The sequence below is a fragment of the Hyperoodon ampullatus genome, assembly GCF_949752795.1.
Source record: "Hyperoodon ampullatus genome assembly, chromosome: X".
Classification (NCBI taxonomy): Eukaryota; Metazoa; Chordata; class Mammalia; order Artiodactyla; family Ziphiidae; genus Hyperoodon; species Hyperoodon ampullatus.
In genome coordinates, this window is record NC_136913.1 from 19809977 (window position 1) to 19830876 (window position 20900).

A 20900-nucleotide genomic window follows, 5' to 3' on the forward strand; every position below is an offset into this window, starting at 1 on the left:
TTCAATAGTGGAGGCAGGCAAGGGAGAAAAAGAAGGGAAAAAGACTGGGGATGACTTTTGGGGTAGCCACGTAAGAACGCCAAGATAGTGATGCTATGAAGAGGGGACACATGTTACTTTTTGTTGCTGCTTGTTTCCCTCTGTGTAAGAAAGGCTATGCCAGAGGGAAGAGCAGAAATGTAACGGGGCATCTCTGTCTGTGTGGACAGGAGAGTGAATGAGTAGGGAGTGGGGGAGAGTGCAAGGAGAAGGGAGGTGAGGGCTACGCAGGAGGGAGGGAGAGTGCAAGAAGGAAGGAGAGAGAGCTCAGGAGAGAAGGGAGAGGAAGGAAGAGAGGGAGGGGGAGAGTGGAGGAGGCAGGGAGAGTGCTGGAGGGTCCAGGGGAGCCAGTGTGCACGTTACTGGGGGAGTGTGTGCGCGCATGTGTGGTGCATACGCAGACGGTACAGAGCACACATTCCATTTACGATTCAGGCAGTAGGTCTGGTCTGGGTGGCAGTGATCGGGAATTTATTTTCTACATTTGAGCAGTTGAATGTTGAATTATTTGGTCTGAAGTCACAAGCAATGGATTACATTCAACTGACTCTATTTGCCTTTCTCCTTGATTCTTGCCCCCCAGAGGTTCTCTCACTATGTTTTTTTTTCTCTCTCTCCTCAGTTTGACTGGCTGGGCTTCATCAAGAAGGTCATCGATGTCAGACTCTACCCCGAACTGAAAGACATCGGCCCCTCAGAGAATGTGGTGGTCCGTGTCCCTCAGTACTTTAAGGATTTGTTTAGGATATTAGGCTCTGAGAGGAAGAAGTAAGAGCTTTTCTGTGCATTTTACTGTGACTTTTATTTTTCCTTTTAAATTATAGGGTCTTCCCTCTCACGTCCTTTGAAAACTGTTTTTAAAGAAAGTTACATCAAAAGAGTCTTAGGGAAAGTCGTGGTGCCCTTTCTGACAAATGGGCCGAAACCATCGTCTGGTGTAATTTATTTGCTATGATGACAACAAATACGCAGTGTTTTTGCCCCTTATTTCTGGTCTTTCTCCATATTTTCTCTCTGAAAGCCTAAATTGTTTATTAGTTTTGGGAACTAGTCATATAATGCTGTTATTTTCTGAGCTTTCTATATGAACATATTTGTTTTTCCCCAGTTCATTCTTGGTCTTTTGCTGTTTTTTTCTGGTTTCTTTTAAGCCAATAAGTCACTCTGTGGCAATAAACCAAAGTACCAGTATTGAAAAGACATTAAGATCACTCTGAGAACTGTAGAAAAATTGGACTGATGAAACAACTTCAGGAACTGTCAGGTTTTTCTTAAAAGAATGTTTTAGAATTTGTTGCTTTGTTCCTTTAGCGCTACAAAACAAGGAAATGCTAAAAATGTCCAGGAAAGAGAACTTTTTTATTGAAGTATAGTTGATTTACAATGTTGTGTTAATTACTGCTGTATAGCAAAGTGGTTCAGTTATACATATATATATATACATTCTTTTTTTAATATTCTTTCCCATTATGGTTTATCACAGGATATTGAACATAGTTCTCTGTGCTGTACGGTAGGCCCTTGTTGTTTATGCATTCCATATATAAAAGCTCACATCTGCTGACCCCAACCTCCCCCTCCAGCCCTCCCCCAACCTCCTCCCCCTTGGCAACCACCAGTCTGTTCTCTATGTCCGTGAGTCTGTTTCATAGACGGGTTCACTTGTGTCATATTTTAGATCAGGAAAGAGAATTTTACATCCTCATGAAGCCATTCACATTTGACTACAGAAAATGAAGCACAGGAAGGTCAAATAGTTCACAAAGACAGCTTAATAGGCTAATTGCCGGGCCATGATGAAAAATCATACTTTCTTATTTGGACTTAGACAAGGCTATGTTACCAGGAGTTGTGTTGGAAAAAAGGCACCTGCAGAAGTCCTAGGAATAAAACTTAGCATCCATCCCCACCTACGAAAATACTTAGACACTTTTGAAGAGCTGTTCATTTTAAGATGCTGTTTTCTTATGATAAAAACAATATGTGTTCCCTGAAGAAGGCATACAAAAAAGTAAACATGCAGAAAAGGGAGAGTAGAAATAATAAATTCACTTCAGATTCTTTGTAAGGTAGAGCCTTGCTATTCCAAGTGTGGTCTGTGGACCAGTAATGCCAGCAGCATCACCTTGTAATGATGAATCTGTAAAAATACAGATTCCAAGGGCCCTCCTCCTTAGAGGCTGATGCAGTAGATCTGGGGTGAGGCCCAGAAGTCTATATTTTAACAAGCATCCCGGGAATCTTATGATTCGTTTTTTGGGAGACTCACTGCTTTAGAAAACTTTTTCATATGTACTTCCTAGCTCTGTAATACTATAAAATATGACCCAAATGATTTTGTACTCCTATGCCATTGAGTTACTCAGCACATTTTAAATGGTGTTGGTAATTTCTGTTGAAAGATGGAGTTTGCCATGCTGTATATGCATCCTTCAGCACCTAGTGAGTTGGTTTCTTCTAGTGTCTGTGTTATCTTCAGTTGTAAATTAGTAGGTACTTTTGGAAGTTGTATTAATTTTACTTCCACAAAAGCATAATTTACAACCAGGGGATAGATTGGGCCTTGGTTTACTGTATTAGATAATCTCTTTGTTGGTGATTACACTTTAGAATTGCAGGACCTGTCATAACAAAGGGACCAAGAAAGACCATGATGGGAGGAAGACATTAATCTGGTTCTTGACAAAATGATAACTTAGACAGATGTAAACATAGTGAACTATAGTGTAAGAAAATGTAGATAGAAAAATGAACTGCAGACATTATGTACATAACATAAATGACCTGCAGATATTATGAAGCTTCAGTTTTAAATAAAGACAAAACCCAAATCTCTGTCACATAGTTTACTCTTCAGCAACCAATTCCTCAAAAACAACTTGTATTCTGTGTATGTTTATGAGATTTCAAAACACTATATGCTTCTTGAGAATTTTGATAACACTTTATTTGCATGGCACAGTAAGGTTTTTAGACTGCTAATTATCTTTGATCCTCACTTGTGTTGTGGCACAAGAGTGGTCAAGGAAACGTGCCCTTGGGTTCCCTAGTTACTATATTAGTCAGGACATACCAATCACTGTAATAAGCACCTCTAAACTCTTATTGGCTTGTACAATGAAAATTGTATTCTGTGCTCCTGGAATGTCCAAAATGGGTGTCCCTGTAAGGCAGCTTTCCTCCAAGTAGGGACTTGGGAACCCAGGCTCCTTCCATCTTGTGGTTCTGCCTTCCTCTGGCTTTTTGGAATCCTCTCCATTCAGCCAGTGGATGGGGAAAGAGAGTGGAGGATTGCACAGGAGGTTTTGTGGGAAGGCCTAGAAGTGGAATGTGTCACTTCAACCCATATTCCATTGACCAGAACTCAGCCACATGACCCCCATTTAACTGCAAGAGAAGCTGGGAAATATAGTGTAGCTTCGTGCCCAGGAGCAAAATATCAAAGAACTTACGTAATTTTCTGCTTTGTTCCTCTCCCTCACCTCCACGACTCCGTGAGCCTCTGATGGTGGGCACTCCTGTAATTGCCTTTGTAACTTCAAGGCCTAGCATGATACTTCTCACATAGAAGATATTTCCTAAAAATTTCTAAAAGTTAACCAGATGGCCCAATGCCCACTGTGCAGGAGGTGACATAGGAGCAGAACCCCAAAGGATAAGGAGGAATTTTCCAGGTAGGGAAGAGTGGAAAAGGGGGATGTTGAGCATGTTGGGTGATGGGACTAGCATTAAATTGGATGTTGCCTTCGAGGCAACAGTTTCCGGACTTCCCTGGCGGTCCAGTGGTTAAAACTCCACATGTCCACTGCAGCGGGCGTGGGTTCGATCCCTGGTCGGGGAACTAAGATCCCACATGCTGTGCAGTGCATCCAAAAAAAAGGGAAAAAAAAAAAAAAGGCAACAGTTTCTGATTCAGTAGATCTTGGGGGAGGCCCAGGAATTTTCTAACAAGTTCTCAGGTGATGGTGAAGCTGCATACCTCTGGGCTGCCTGTAGGATTTAGGAAGGTCTCTTTGGCTTTGAGAACCTTCGAGAGGTACCTGTTTGGCTTACCTCAGGTGGTTTGACTCAGGAGCAAATGCAAGCTGTGGAATCTGAAGACCCAAATGTTAGTCCTGGAATTGACCCATACTTAGAAGTCCTTTGACCTCTGACCTTTGTTTTATTTATCTGAAAATTGGAATAATAATAATAACCACCCCATAGCATCGTCATGAGGATCACAAAAGGTCTTTATGATCTCTTAAATGCAATACAAATGCAAGCTGTCCCTAATTGAAAACAAGGGGCAGGAAAATCTTCTTTAAAAAAAAATCTTCCTAGTCAGAGGCTTTGGGAAATGATTTCATGCTGCTCTCTTAGTGGTGGATTCTCTCCTGAGATACTTTGCTTTCCTCTACTTTATTTATTGCCATTTGGGGAAATTACCATACTGCTAAAAATGCTTTTTGAAAAAAAAGATATTATGTGTTATTTCAAGGACTGTTGCCGAGTCTTATTTTTGTTTTGTTTTTTTGATGCCTCTGAGCATTAAGTGGCAGTAATTCAGTCATTACAGTCAGATCTGTTCCTGGCGTGGTAATATTAGCACTCCAAAGCTGTGCTCCCCAGCATTTTGTCAGTGTATTTATAGCACGCTGGAGCAGCTCCTCAGCGCCGTTGCCTCACTGTGCGAGCTTCCCCAATTCCGTCTTCTACCTCTCAGAGGCCTTTGTGGGCTATCGTCTTGGTCGTGCCTTGCCTATGAAGGCCTCACACACTCTTCTTTCTTCATACCCACAGATTTCTGTGGAGTGTGGTTGTCGGAGTGTTCTGGGTGAGTGGCCAGGAAATCTTTGCAGAACTAGAGGTGTTAATCCCTCACTGTGTGGCATGGGGAAAAGCGCAGAGGCTTTGAGTCAGACACACCTTGGTCTGGTCTAGCCTCTACTGCTTATTACACCCGTTCTCCAACTTGGTTGCACATTGGATTTAGCTGGGAGGGATTTAAAAACAATATTTATCGTGGGTCTCACCCTAGAGATACTGATTTAATTGGTCTGGAGTGGCCTGGGCATCTGGACTTTTAAAACTCCCCAGGTGATTCTATTGAGTTGGAGACCGACTGATTATGGGATCATGAGGCATTACTTAATGGTTCTAGGTGTCAAGTTTCCTTTTATGTACAATAACATCTCTCCTATAGCAATGCTGTGGGAGTTATAGATAATATGGGATGCCTTAAGCGGTGTGATTTTAAGGGAGCAGGAAACGCCGAAAAATCTAAAACCCCAACATACTTGCATCATGCTGCCTCTTTTACCGCCAGCATCAGGCCACATCCTAACAACTTGCCCAATTGATCTGGCTCATCACAGACCCCTTGAGGGAATAGCTTTTGAATTCATGTAAGCACATCTGCTGGCCATGGACCTCCTTTGAATCTCTACCTATAGAGCCAGCACAGCTCTCACACCACAAAAGCAGTATTTTAAGGTTGAAGAACATACAGACCTTGTGTTAGGATTGGGCTCTGCCCCTTTAACATTCTAGATTTTGGACCCTAATTGCAGCCTGTGTGTTCGCTGCTGTAGCTGGCTTTTCTGCCTATAGCTCTGTGAGTGATGGCCCTGCTCAACATCCCCTCCAACACAGAAACTATTCCTGCATCATTCAGCCTGTCCGGAGTTCATGTTCCTGTTTCACACCCTGAAGCCTTAATAGCCCAAGCCCTGTCCCTCTCCCGAGGCCTACTCTCATCCCTCAGGTTGAGGTGTGCACTCTCCCCAGCCCAGTGTCTGGCATGCACTTTTGGGTGCTGGGGTCTGCCAGATCATTATTTCTGTGCTTGCCTGGTTCCCTGCTTGGCTAAAAGACCCAGGAGATCAGGGGTATAGCTTTCTCAGCTGTCCATCTCCCCAGCACCTAGAACTATTAGTACATATCGGATGCTCAGGATGTGCTGAATGAGTGAATGAAAGAAGGGTTCCTTATGTACCTACCGTGTATCCCATTCAATTAAAAAACCCATTTTTCATGAATAAGCTGAAATCTGAAGTTCCGTGTCCCCCAGCTACACTCTAAGTTCTCTGAATGTAGGTGATGAGTTCCTATTTCTTTACATTCCTCATGGCATCTGGGACGATACTTGGACAACAGTAGGTGCTCAGTGAGCACTTCTTGTCTTGCTCAGGATTAGGGATATGAACTCAAAAGGTCCAAAGGAATGACCTAAAAGTACATGTTTATTATAGTGCCTCAAAAGAGCATGGACAAGGGCTAGATTTTACTGATGAGAGTGGTGGTCTCCGAGGGGAAGCGTGCATACCTCAACAAGATCCACTGGGTCTGAGAAGAAAATTTTAGAACTTCTATATATCTTTATTCTTTCCATTGAAAAAATAACTAGGCTATATTGAGTTTTGCTATATAGATGGCCATGGACCCTTCATTTGATCTGCATGGCACATATGAGGCAAGACAGTGTTACCTTCACTGATTAGTCTTTATTCCATATATTAAAAATAATCTCAAGTCATTTACATATACCTGTAGATTTATGAATTTTATTATTGGTTTAATCCTCACAAAATGGACAAGTGATTTAAAAAATTCTTGTAGAGAAACAGGAATTGAAGCTATTACTAATAGTATAAGCACAAAGTGAATGGGAAAAAAATGGCAGAAGTGGCCCTTCTCCCACTCTAGTTACGCCATCTTGGTTGGCCAACTGACAAGGTAAAAACAATGGTGTTCTAACCAGATCTGGGAAGGATATGGTCAAAATATTTTGAAATAGTCAAGACAACCATATGAGATGTTGACTTACATTGACTGTCATTGTATTGACCTAATCCTATATGGATAATGTGTCTTGAAGAATTACCTAAAAGTGTTTGAAAGATTAACTAAGGACTTTGGAAAATATCTTTCATTTTATCTTTCAAAATGTCTATTTCTATATTTGTGAAAAACATTCCTGATATGTTAGTCCATTAGTATATCTCTATATAAAATAAAATGACTTCATATATTGGGTGTATATGCTGAAATAAATTTAATTGCTAAGAGTGCATGTCCACTGGGTTAGGATGCCATGCAAATGAGAGTGTGGGTTGTTCTTGATGGGCCAGTTGCCATCATCATGTCACACTGCTCTCACATGGCTGCCTGACCGAGAGCCATCTCAGGAATGTGTGTTATTAGTCACCATGGTAATGGCACAGCTGGGAGGGGATGGGTCATTAAAAATTCATCATCACTACTGAGGTAGAAATTAACTCAGATCACACATCCTTCTAAGGTCAGGGCATGTTTTGCTTATAGAAAAAAGGCAACACTTAAGAAAATGTAACAGATTTTTAAAAATATGTATTATGGACATTACATGAGTGTATGGGGTTGTTCATATGTTTGGAAGTGAACAGCAATGAAAACTGGAATTTACTCTGTCAAACATTTTGTTACTTATTTTAACTTCACAATAGCCCTATAAGGTAGGGATCATTCTCATTGTATGACAAAGATAAAATCAACGAGCTTAAGTGACTTGCCCAAACTCCCACATCTAGTAGTTTTGCAACCAGGTGCACATCTAGATAATTGGTATTAGCCAATATATTGCCTTTTGTTTCCAAAAGGTAAGAATTCATCTGCATTTTATCAAGTCACCTAATAATTGGAAGTTCTTGACAATTTCTAGACATGAAAGGCTGGGTAACAGGGGACTCCATGTCCTGAGTGGGAAAGCAAAATGTTCACGCTGAGGCCTGGGGCTGGAATTTTCATATCATCTATCTATATTAGGTGGTGAAAAGCAAGCCAATTTTGGTTGAGCTTATTGACACTGTATCATCTTATGTCATTTCTCAAGTGAAAGTTCTGCAGTTTTGTATGAGCAAGAGGTCCCTCCATGGAGCTTTGCCAACAGATTTTCCCAAGGTGTTCTGCAGAGCATCAGATATCAAATTCAACACAACAAATGTGCTTCTCTTTCTGTTAACAGGACCGTTGCCAACTATTTGGTGTGGAGGATGGTTTATTCCAGAATTCCAAACCTAAGCAGGCGCTTTCAGTATAGGTGGCTGGAATTCTCACGGGTACGTTTTAAGAAGATTGCAGTGTTACATCACTGGATAACTTCACATGCCGGAACAGTCTGTATATTAACCAATCCAATAAAAATCATCTTCAGGGATTAGATGAAACAATCCAATTGTTTAAACAGAGGGAGTTTTGCATCTCAAACTCTATTTTTTTTTTTTGGCTTTATTTCTTTTTATTGAGGTAAACCTTACATACAGTAAGGTACACTCAAGCTCTTCTTTGATGAGGCTATATAGAGATATTGAGGGCAATACTTGGGACCATCATGTTGTTTTCGCTCTCCCCTTCTTACAATTTATTCCCCTTTCCCCCAGTGCTTTTATTTTTTTATTTTTTTATTTTTTGCATTACGTGGGCTTCTCACTGCTGTGGCCTCTCCCATTGCGGAGCACAGGCTCTGGACGCACAGGCCCAGCAGCCATGGCTCACGGGCCCAGCCGCTCCGCGGCATGTGGGATCCTCCCGGACTAGGGCACGAACCTGTGTCCCCTGCATCGGCAGGCGGACTCTCAACCACTGCGCCACCAGGGAAGCCCCTCCCCCAGTGCTTTTAAGTGGGTCACTGTAATTATAATTTTAATATTTCCTAGTGATATATTTGTAACTGTCTTTCATTTTCAGTATTCTGAATATTCAAAATACGCATGATATAAGTATTAGATGGTAAAGTTTCATCTTTAATTTAGGGGTAGAGTTTTGTCTTTAACTCTACCTTGATCTTCTGTCTTTTAATTTATCCTAATTCTACTAGGCCAAAGAGGCCTAAATTTAGTCTCCTCTGAGATGTGGCTCAACTGCCTGAAACACTTTTCTTCTCCCCCTCCTCACCCAGCTCTGTGATCTTTGCTCCTCTCCCACTCTTGTTTTCCTCTTAACTTACATAGGTGTTACTCTTTGTCTCAGAGGCTTTTGTCTCAGTAATTCTCTTACTAATAGAGGACTTAAGGATTTTGTGGCTTTTTTTTTTTAACATTTTAAGAATTTTGTGACTTTAAAAAATATTTTAAGTTAATTTTATCTCAATTTGGAGTTAAGTAATGGCAAATTTTGCAAACTATAATTTCATTTAACAGACATTTTAGTTACTAGAGAAAGTGATAAGTAGAGAAGTTCTTAGTGGGTCATTACTCTTGAGTAGTAGCACAATTATTTTGGATACATTTTGGCCCTTAAAGTCACTAGAGTATTGAACTTTATAGAGAACATCATAAAACAACTATATATGTTGAGGTCATATCAAAGGGTTAAGTTACAAAAAAGGTAGATTATATATATGTGTCTGTGTGTATTTTTAACTCCCATGGATCACATAAAAGATGGTACCCAGCTGCTTTCCACCCCCACTGTGAAGAGAATAGAGAGGTGTAAGAAGTAGTTTGTGAAAATTTGAGGTTAGGTATGAAGGGATGTTTCTTGAGCATAAAGTGCTAAATATAATACTGAATTGCCAAAGAAGATTGTAAGATCTCTTTCTCTAGAAGTTTTAAAAATAGATTCATTCATTCCTTACCTCTGAGAGTGGTTGTGTTATCAGAAAGTAGAGGAAGAATAGATGAATTTCATTGTTAATCCCATTTGCTCTGAACCAACAACCTGGGTCTAACATCGTTCAAGGGATGCCTCCAGCCACCATTCTCAGAGCCTCCCTCCCTTGCTGTCTGCCTTCACTATGCATTTTGAGTGCTCCAAACTCCCAACCTGCAAGGGCAACTTAAACGATATTTATTTCTTTGCTTTCATCCCCCAAGAGTAAACCTTTGAGCCTTCCAAGTCCTGCTTTGGAACTTCCTTACTTGTTTGTAAGTGTTTTCTTGAAATGGTTTAATTGGGACAGATGAGAAAAACATTTACATTTGTTTTTTACTTGGTCACCAGTGTGTTCTGTTATGACACAATGTAAATATGCTTCCTGGGTTGTTCATGGTGGGCATATTTTCCTGGTCTGTCTTATGAGTGTACTTCCCAGAGCAAGGAAACCCTCACTGGGCAGGAGCTTTGATCACCTACTGATGTTAGACCTTTCTTGGTGGAAATTAACTACCATCTGGACACTTGGACAGCATCCCCTCTCATCCCTGTTAACTGCAGAAAAGCTATGCTATTGTCCAAATCCTTTGTTTAATGGGGAAAATTGGAAGGAAAGGAGGAATACATTATTATCCACTCTTAAAATATTTTCACTTAGTTTTAAATATAATGGGACAAGCAGAATATTTTTCTTCATCCAATTTTACCTTTGGTTTACTATCTGACACATGTATATGGGTTGGGGCCTGCAGTGTTTTGTAGACTGTTTCCTTCAGGTTGTTTGAACTTTTTTTCAGTCGTTGGTTTTATCCAAGTGAAGCTCAATCTGGATCGATTATCTCCCACAGGTAATCCAGGGTACCACAACTTTGTTGCCTCAGTGGGATAAATGTGTCAACTTTATTGAAAGTACCCTCCCTTATGTTGTTGGGAAAATGTTTGTGGATGTACACTTCCAGGAAGACAAGAAGGAGGTGGTAAGTGCTGCTCCCCAGCTGATAAAAACAAGGGCGGTTAACCAGATCTGACATGTATATGGTCAACAGGCCAATATCAGCCTTCTAGCTCTTCAAGTGACGAATCTAGATAACAGTTTTGCTTCAAAGAGGAATTCCTGCAGTACCATATTAATTGAAAACTCAAACTCAAATGTAGAATGTTATCATGAAAATTAAGAAAATTTAGAAATGAGAAAACAGCATGAAATCATGCCTTGAAGAGTCAGAATTTCTCCTGTAGAGATTAAATGTGTTAGGTCAATGCTTAGGAAAAAAGAGGACCTAAATAATTTTAGGATTAGATATATGAACTATTGTAATTACAAAAGGTAGAGATTTTCTAGTCAGATTTCTTTGTTTTACAGATGAGGAAGCTGGAGACCCAGTGATGAAGTGATTTGTAATATATTTAACAACTTCTTTTTTTGCCAATTTTATTTATTTATTTTTTGTTCTTCAAAATAAGCAACTTTTTAAAAAATTGAAGTATAGTTGATTTACAATGTTGTGTTAGTTTCTGGTGTACAGCAAAGTGATACAGTTATGTGTATAATAGTTATATATATAATATATATAGTATAATGTAATAATTAGTGATGTTGAGCATCTTTTCATGTGCCTATTGGCCATCTGTGGAGAAATGTCAATTTAGGTCTTCTGCTCACTTTTTGATTGGGGTGAAAACAAACAATTTTTTTATTGAAGTATAGTTGATTTACAGTGTATTAGTTTTGGGTACACAGCAAAGTGATTCAGTTATACATACATATATATCTATTCTTTTTCAGATTCTTTTCCATCATAGGTTATTATGAGATATTGAGTATAATTCCCTGTGCTATACAGTAGGACCTTGTTGTTTATCTATTTTATATATATATTAGTGTGTATCTGTTAATCCCAAACTCCTAATTTATCCCTCTCCCCTTTTCCCTTTGGTAAACGTAAGTTTGTTTTCTATGTCTGTGAGTCTATTTCTGTTTTGTAAATAAGTTGATTTGTATCATTTTTTTGGATTCCACATATAAGTGATATCATATGGTATTTGTCTTTCTCTGTCTGACTTACTTCACTTAGTATGATAATCTCTAGGTCCATCCATGTTGCTGCAAATGGCATTATTTCATTCTTTTTTATGGCTGAGTAGTATCCCATCATGTGTATGTGTGTGTGTGTGTGTGTGTACACCACATCTTCTTTATTTGTTCATCCGTCGATGGACACTAGGGTTGCTTCCATGTCTCGACTGTTGTAAATAGTGCTATTATGAACATTGGGTTGCATGTATCTTTTTGAATTAGAGTTTTCTCTGGATATATGCCCAGAAGTGGGATTGCTGGATCATATGGTAGTTCTATTTTTAGTTCTTTAAGGAACCTCCATACTATTCTCCATAGTGGCTGCACTAATTTACATTCCCACCAACAGTGTAGGAGGGTTCCCTTTTCTCCACACCCTCTCATATTTAACAACTATTAAGTGGCTTAGAAACAAAAAAAATGCAGGGATTTTTTTCCCCCTTTCCTTATGCTGTCTTCTAAAAACTAGAAATGTGACATTTATTTCACAGAAAACACTGTCAATTTTTTTCATAAGCTTAAAAAGAAATTCTTTTATTTTGTAAATTTCTAAACGTATATGGAAAGAGCATTGTAATCAACTTCCATGTACCCATGATCTGTGGCTATTCGTAATTGTCGTAGTGGTGTTAATGGCCCAACCAGATAAATCCACTAATAAAAGCTGAGGTTTAATTTCATTATTTACTCAACAAATATTTGTTGAACATCTGTTATATACTAGGCACTGTTCTAGGCACTTGGGATACAACAGAGAACAAAGATCCCTGACCTCATTGAGATGACATTCTATTGGTGAGGGTAGACAAAAAAATCAATACAATGCATACATTAACAAGTGTATTAGAAGATGATAAGGACTCTGGAAGAGAAAAGAATGAGATCAGGGTAAAGACAAATCGGGATTGCTGGAAGGTATGAATATGTGGGGTGGATTGTAGGATTAAATAGGATGATTAAGGAAAGCCTCATTGTGAAGATGACATTTGGCAAAGATTTGAAGGAGGTGAGAGAATTAGATATGGCATCTATCTGGGGGAAGAGTGTTCTAAGCAGATGGAACAGTTAGTGCAAAATCTCTGAGGGAGGGATGTGCCTGGAGTGGTCAGGGAAGAGCAGGGAGGTCCACGTGGCTGGAGCAGGGTGAATGAGGGTGAGAGAAGTAGGCACTGAGGTCAGAGCAATAGCAGGGATGGTGCGGCATTTTATAATACTTGTAGAACATTGTAAGAATGTTGGCTTTTACTCTGAGTGAAGTGGGGAGCTAATGCAGGCTTTTTAGCAGAGGCCTGATGTGACTTGACTTATGTTGAGAGGATCGCCCTGGCTGCTGTGTTGAGAAGAGATTGTATCAGGTCAAGAATAGAAGCAGGGAGGCCAATTAGGAGACTATCAGAGGGACCAAGCCAGAGATGATGGTGGCTTGGACTAGATGGTAGCTGTGGAAGTTGTGAGAAGGGGTTGTATTCTGAATACATTCTGAAGGATAGAACCGGTGCAGTTTGCTGACAGATTTGTTGAGGGATCTGAGAGTAGGAGCTCTGAGTCTGATTAGATGGAAATACGGAGGTGCTATTAACTGAGAAGAGGAATGCTGTGGGGAGGATCAGGTTTGCAAGGGAAGATCAGGAGTTCAGTTTCGGCCATGTTGAATTTGAGATGTTATCAGACTTCCAGGTGGAGATGTCATGGAGGCAGTAGGGTTATGTGAGTCTTGAGTTTAGTTCAGAGGTTGGGGCTGAAGGTTGGAGGAGAGAGGAGGAGTGAAATGGTTGTCCAGGGGAGTAGGAGGCTGAGTAAACTGAGGAGATGTAGTGTGGCTGCTCTAGGTGAAGTTGGAGGTCATGAATTTTAAAAAGTCTCCTCATTTTGGCTGTGTTCTTCTCCATGTGTTTCAGCTACACTGGAGGAGAGGGTCTATTTTAAAATAGAAATTTCAATTTAGCTAGGTTTTTTTTTTTTTGATGTGCATTTTCTTTGTGAAGAATTATATTTTACAAATGGCATGAAGCAGAATATCTAGGTATGATTAACTAATGTAGGGGAGGAAAAATAATTTTTTCTCTACTCTTCTAGGTTCTTGGCTGAGACCCTCCTATAATAAAAGATTAATAGGAGAAAACCAAACAAGTTTAATAACATGTGTACCTCTTCTACTCAGGAAAACTGAGTAACTCCCAGAAATGGCCCAAGCTACCACCTTAAATTCCAAGTCCAGGGCTTCCCTGGTGGCGCAGTGGTTGAGAGTCCGCCTGCCGATGCGGGGGACACGGGTTCGTGCCCCGGTCTAGGAAGATCCCACATGCCGCGGAGCGGCTGGGCCCGTGAGCCATGGCTGCTGAGCCTGCGCGTCCGGAGCCTGTGCCGCAACAGGAGAGGCCACAACAGTGAGAGGCCCGTGTACCGCAAAAAAAAAAAAAAAAAAAAAATCCAAGTTCAGCTAAAGACGAAAGAAGACGTTGAGCACTGGGAGAATCCAGACAAAATGCAGTAAGTAAGGGTGTGGCTGTGAGGCAGTTAAGTCCTTGCCTTCTCCATTGCTGAGAGTTTCTAGAGATTTAGTCATGCTCCTCCTCTTGGTACAGAGAGGGAGACACCCTTACAATGGAGATTACCCTTATAAATGTTAATTTCTCTCACAAAAGGGTGATTTCTACTGTTTTACGGACAATTCCTGTGTCTGCAGCCTCTCAAAAATAATCAGCCCCAAATAATCAATATGCCAAAGGGGTATATTTTGGGATGGTATATTTTGCTTCCCTTTGCTAATAACAATCCATCGTAGTCAGTGAGATATGAATATGTAAGCACCTTGGATGCAGGTGGTCATTAAACATTGAATTTAAAGGCAAAGAAATAAAAAAGTCTGTTAAGCCATGATAATTCCACTGGTTGGTATTATGTGTTGATATGTATTATAACTATGTATTATGTGCTGAGGTTTGCTGTGGAATGCCATACATCTAAACACATTTACTTGGATTTTTTTCTCTCTTTTGATACTTTGGAGAATTTTATGCCAAGTTCGAGACTTCATATTTGAACCTGAAAGTACTCTTCTTGTAAATAATTCCACTGAAGAATTAATGTCTTATTTCAAAATACTGAATATTCCCATTGTGTTTTCTTTCACTCCTTGGTCGGAGTAAATGGATTGAGAATTTATCAGATAATCACAGTGGTAACATTATAAGCCCTGGGAAGGATATAAAAACAATTAAGGGATAATGGAGGTGTTTTTATATAGCAGGATTTTTTTTTTTTGGCAGTAGAAGAATTTTAAGTAATACGAAAGGTATGTGGATTAATTTGTTTGTCTCAGTTTTGGTGTGAAAGTCCCTTTTTCATGTGTCAGGATGTGACAAGTAAAGTTGATTTTGGCACTTCCCCCCTTACTTTGATGTACGTGGGACGTGAAGGTAGTGTGATAGTTACACAGATACTCATTTATTTTACATAAAATTATTTGCCTCCCTTAAGCAGAAGCTATTTGCCTCAGGGAATACTTAAGTTGGAAACTTATAAGAGTAATATCTGGCTTTTTATAGCCGTGTTCCAGGGCTCTCATCCAAGAACCACCTGGAACCACTGATTTACTTGAAAAACATTCTTTATTATTAGCTACAATCCAAAGAGAAAAACAGAAATATCCCCAATGGGACAAATTCCAGAGACACTAACTCAGAGGGGTGGGTGCCATTGTTTTATTTTCAAAAACGGTTGTTAAGCAAATGAATAGTCAGAAGGTTAAACTTCAGGTATTTCTCAAACTTTAATGTGTACAGGAATCACTGAAGGATCTGGTGGTTAAAATGCAAAATTTCATTGCATTTTAACTGGGTCTGGGGTAGGACCCAAGAATTTGCATAACAAGCTCCCAAGCAGTGCTAACACTGCTGGTTTAGGGACCACACTTGGAGTAGCAAGGTCTTTGCATCATTCATTTGGTATTTGCAGTTACCACCAAAAAACAGCTCTGGCAATTCATACGAGCAGGGCAGGCATTTGACTCAGGGCGACAGTACATCGTTTACTAAAGCCTGTTGCATTAGTGCAAGTATTCGCTTCAATTTTCAGATCATAGAAAATTTCCCTGATTCAAATTGCTTTAAGTGGACTGTGCCAAACTCCGTGTGAGGGCCTTTAGGCTACTTTTTAGTTCTGCTTTTTTTGGTTGCTGTTTTTTTCCTCTGAGCTATTTAGTTTTCCTTTGAAAACTGATACCTGGGTTCCTCTAAGAGACTTTGTGCTTCTCAGTATTTCTGTTTTTACAGCCTTTTTTTTTTTTTTTAAATAAATTTATTTTTTTGGGCTGTGTCGGGTCTTCGTTGCTGTGTGCAGGCTTTCTCTAGTTGCAGCGAGCGGGCGCTACTCTTCGTTGCAGTGCGTGGGCTTCTTGTGGTGGCTTCTCTTGTTGTGGAGCACGGGCTCTAGGTGCGCAGGCTTCAGTAGTTGTAGCACGCGGGCTCAGTAGTTGTGGCTCGCGGGCTCTAGAGCGCAGGCTCAGTAGTTGTGGCGCACAGGCTTCATTGCTCCGCGGCATGTGGGATCTTCCCGAACCAGGGCTCGAACCAGTGTCCCCTGCATTGGCAGGCGAATTCTTAACCACTGAGCCACCAGGGAAGCCCTCTGCAGCCTCTTAATGGCAAGTTGGCCCAACTGCCTCTGGTTGGCACCCTTTGTTATAGAGAGGGTGGGAGGAGCAGTTCACTTTGAGGTTTCCTTCATAGCAGGGAAAGCGTCCTCCCTCACTCCCCCAACATACCTCTCTTCCTTTTTCATTGGGGAAAACACACAATTTTACATTACTATTTCCTTGTGACTTCCCATATGCGAGTCTGCACGTGCACACAGCCACATTCACGTACAGTCATATTTATTCACTCACACATAACTATGGGAGTTTCACAAATTTAATTAGAAACAGGAAGAATAGCATGTAGAAAAAAGAGAATCCTTCCACAGAAAGCCACCTAAAGAGGCCACATGGAACAATCTCCTGCCTATCAGATAGTGAGCCAGGGCCTTAATCCATGTGGGACTGGCTGCAGACTTTACTTGAACCAGAGGGACAGGCCAGTGGAGTGGGAGTAGGGAGTTGCAGAACTCTTTGGACGGTGGTTGTCTTTGTTACCTGAAGTAGCATTATCCAATAGAACTCGATATGAGCCATGTATGGAATTTTACATTTTCTACTAGCCTTATTTAAAAAGTAAAATGAAACAGGTGAAATTAATTCAATAATATATTTTGCTTAACCAAATATATCCAAAATATTGTCATTTCAACAAGTAATTAATGTAAAATTATTAATGCAATAGTTTGTATGCTTTATTTAACACTCAGTCTTTGAAGCCCCATGCATATTTTATATTTATAGCACATCTCAGTTCGGACTAACCCCATTTCAAGTGTTCAGTTGCCATGTGTGGCTATTGGACAGTGCCTGTTTAAAGAATTGAAGAGTTCAAGCCCTGCCTGGAGTTCAGCATGGCAGGGCTCAGTCCCTGGGTGAGCGGGTGCTAGCAGCCAGGACTGGGAAGGTGGAGTTGTTGGTGTCTGACCAACTGGGTTTCTCAGAGTGCTCTAATATGAGGGGGGAAGGATTCAAGCAACCCCACACGAGATTCATGGTCTGGCAACAGGGGTGGGAGTTGGAGTCAAGCTAGTAGTTGGTGAGGATGTTTCAGATTCTCTGGGATAGCAGCTTAGAGGAGGAAACAAATTCTAGACTCTACTCTGAGGTAAGCACCTTGGAGGCTTGGTTCTCACTGGCTCAGGGACCAGTTGGTGTGGAGCCTGCAAGTCAAAGATGTGCAGTGCCTGAAAGGTGCAAAGGACTTAGTCAAGGCGAAAGTCAGGGGTTCCAAGCTCAAATACCCTCACAGCCAGTGAGGAACATTAAATAACGTACAGGAGTAAAGCTGGCTGGGTGTCAGCAAAAGCCAGTGCAAGTGCAGTGACGAGTGACAGCTGACCCTGGGCCTCAGTGTTTGGGACACAGTAGTGATGAATAGAAATGGATGTGATATTCAGGATTCAGCTCAGGCTCTTTTCATGCAGGATGCCTCCCGAGGGTTGCTCGGTTTCTGGTTTTTTGTTTTTTGAGAGAAGTCAGAAATACGGACTTGTATGTGAAATATCCTACATTTTATTTTATTTTATTTATTTATTTTATTTTTTGCGGTACATGGGCCTCTCACTGTTGTGGCCTCTCCCGTTGCGGAGCACAGGCTCCGGACACGCAGGCTCAGTGGCCATGGCTCACGGGCCCAGCCGCTCCACGGCATGTGGGATCTTCCCGGACCGGGGCATGAACCCATGTCCCCTGCATCGGCAGGCGGACTCTCAACCACTGCGCCACCAGGGAAGCCCCGAAATATCCTACATTTTAAATCTTGGCCAATACTTTGGAGGCCAAACTGAATATGTCCCTGGGATACCATTTTGTGCCTTTTACACTAACATTTTCTCTCCAGTTTTCAGACCCAAAGTCATGACCGTGTCTGTCAGAGAACTTTTTAAGTTTTGTAATCTTATTTAGAAGATCATGCATAGTTTAAAAATACAGCATATTAGCTAATCATTTAACAAGTTGCTTTTGTGGAAAGTTATATGAAGGGTATGAAAGTATAACTCTCTCAGAGAATTCATGGTGTATTGTCACTGTAAATAGAGATGATGCTCTCATCCTACTGTGACAAACCCCGATCTGTAGGCTCATGACGTAAATGACAGGAGAGAGATTTAGGGGCGTGTGTGTACATGGGGAGGGATGTCTAAAGTTGTTACTTGTTTTTCTCTTCCATTTTTAAATTATTAATGATAATTTATATCTGTAACGTATGAGTAAATGCCCCAGATAGATATCAGTGTCCACGGTGGGCACATGAAGATCCCAACGATGGCTATATAATGTTTTAAATATCTGATGATGATAATAAGGTAGCTAACTTTTACTGAGATTTAGTTGGATGTCTGGTACGCATTCTATAAGAGCTTTCGATGCGTTAACTCATTTAGTCCTGACGGTGGCCCTGTAATTGCTATTACTGCCCTCATGTTTCCAGATGAGGACACTGAGGCTCCAAGAGTTTAAGTAAATTCCCCAAGGTCACACAGCCTGAAAATGGTTTAGGTGGGGTTCAAGTCCAAACGATCTAGCTTTAAGTCAGTGTTCTATTCCCTTGCTTCTCTCTGAAAAACACTTGAATCTTCACCATTTTTATGACTGGCATGAGGAGACCAGCATAATGAAGAGACTTCTTAGTGGCTGGTCCTATAATGGATTCACCCTTATCAGGAGATGACTTATTCATGTATTAAGATCTTATACACATAAAAGGCACATATTTTCTAATTTCTTAGCATTTTAGAGGTAGGGAACAGTTGGAATAGGTTTTGCTTCTAGTAGCATTCTAATATTTTAAAGACAAATAGAGTGAAAGCTTAATCAGTTCAAGTCTAACCAGGTGACATTGCATTTTTTTGTGTTCATAGAATTTTCAGAAGAAACAGGGAAACAGTAAGAAACAAGCTGATTATCAGAGATTTCGTCTAAGAGCAACATTTGAGGTTCATCTTTGGCTCAGTCCACACACTGAGCTCAATTTCCAGTATTTCCTACATATATCATTCTGAGGAGTGATCCCTGATGCTTGGAATGATGACCTAAGGCTCTGTAAGGTTTCTTCATCAAAACAGTCTTTAAAATGTTTACCCTTTTTTGGGGTTACTAAGGCAGAAATGTAAACATACACATCAAAGAACAATTTTCTATCGTGTTGATGCAAAGGAGAAAAAGATCTTTCCGCTTTATGCTTTGAATTGTAGTTTCTAGAAAATTCAAGGAAATTGGAATTCCCATTTGAACATTTTGGCTGAGCTAAGTTATTAAACCACATAATTTTATTTCATTATAGATACTCTGTCCCCAAATTACTTATCTTTATTCATATATCTCAGCTCTGCCAATAGGCATTTTATTGCTGTTCTCTCAAATTATTGGTTTTTGTTGTAGGGTGAACCCTATTAAAGAAAAAAAATATTCTGATACTTGTTAAAATGATAAGGAAGACTTTATTCAGGACTATTGCAAAGGGTGTCAAGACTTTCAAAGTAGGAGAGAGAGATTGGGCTCAACTGTGAACATGGCAGAGACAGCTGGGGGCTGGCCAAGGAGCAGGGTGAAGGAGGCAGTGGATGGAAAATGACTAAGAGGAAATGTTCAAAGGTCAGGGGACTTTTTCTGAAGGCAGACCAGGGTGCACAGATATCAAGGGTGGGGGATGAGGAATCTGACAGATATGGAGGGTGCTCAGATATCAAGTGTGGAGGGGGTTCTCTCTAAACTGACTTACCGGGATTCTTGATAAAACTGGGCTGTGCAGGCCTGGCACAGGGCTTAGAGGAACCTGGCTAGAGGTTGGTCAACGAGAGAGTTTTTGTCAACACTCAAATCAAAGATAAAATCACTGGTCTCTTATTATACAGTAAAACATTCTGTATGCAGAAGGTTAATTTAGTTAAAGAGGAACGAATCTTTTATTATACTTTAGATTGAGATTTTATTAAGGGAAGAATTAAAGCTTTATTTACTGTGTAAAACAATTCACTGATTTCTCCTGTACTCTAGTAGCTGATTCCTTTTTCTCTTTATGGTAAGGACATCGTTCATGTCCCCAAGTAATGCCATGGATGACCTAGAGTATCTTCCAATTTTCTGAGTGCTTTGCATGAGCAATTCTGGTAGTAATTCTTATCCCAAGAACGGGTTTCTCCTCCCATCCCATACTGCTGCAGCTGGTGCCGAAGACTTAAGTACCCACATGGGTCCAATTGCAGTGGTGGAGTTTGAACTTGCAACCTCCATGCACTAGGAGTTCACCTCATTAGTTAGCCAAGATAATTGAATTGATGTACTGCCATTAATATTCAAGTTCTCCAATTCCCTTGCTCACCGTTTTTCTCTGTGGTTGAATAAATGAGATGTAACTCTAACGTTAGTGGCAGAAGTCACTTGAAAGTCAGTGTCATGCATCATAGCAATGCCTTTATACCAAGGTGTTCTTGGTTCCTTACAGATGCTGTTACAAGAGTTGCTCTCAGTATAGCCATTGTACTGATAAAGATAGAGCTCCCTTCAACACAAGTCATGCAAAGTAAAGGATAT

At 40.5% G+C, this 20900-nt stretch overlaps 1 protein-coding gene across 1 annotated transcript in view; it reads left to right on the top strand.

Annotated features, from left to right (window-relative positions):
- The window catches only part of PHEX (phosphate regulating endopeptidase X-linked), a gene marked incomplete at both ends in the record, with an annotated part of 202797 nt that overhangs the window by 55514 nt on the left and 126383 nt on the right, over positions 1-20900 (top strand). Inside the window, 3 exons of the mRNA XM_079727783.1 lie at positions 662-807; positions 8024-8117; positions 10500-10628. Of these exons, the coding sequence (XP_079583909.1) occupies positions 662-807; positions 8024-8117; positions 10500-10628 (369 nt within the window). The remainder of the gene's footprint in view (positions 1-661; positions 808-8023; positions 8118-10499; positions 10629-20900) is intronic.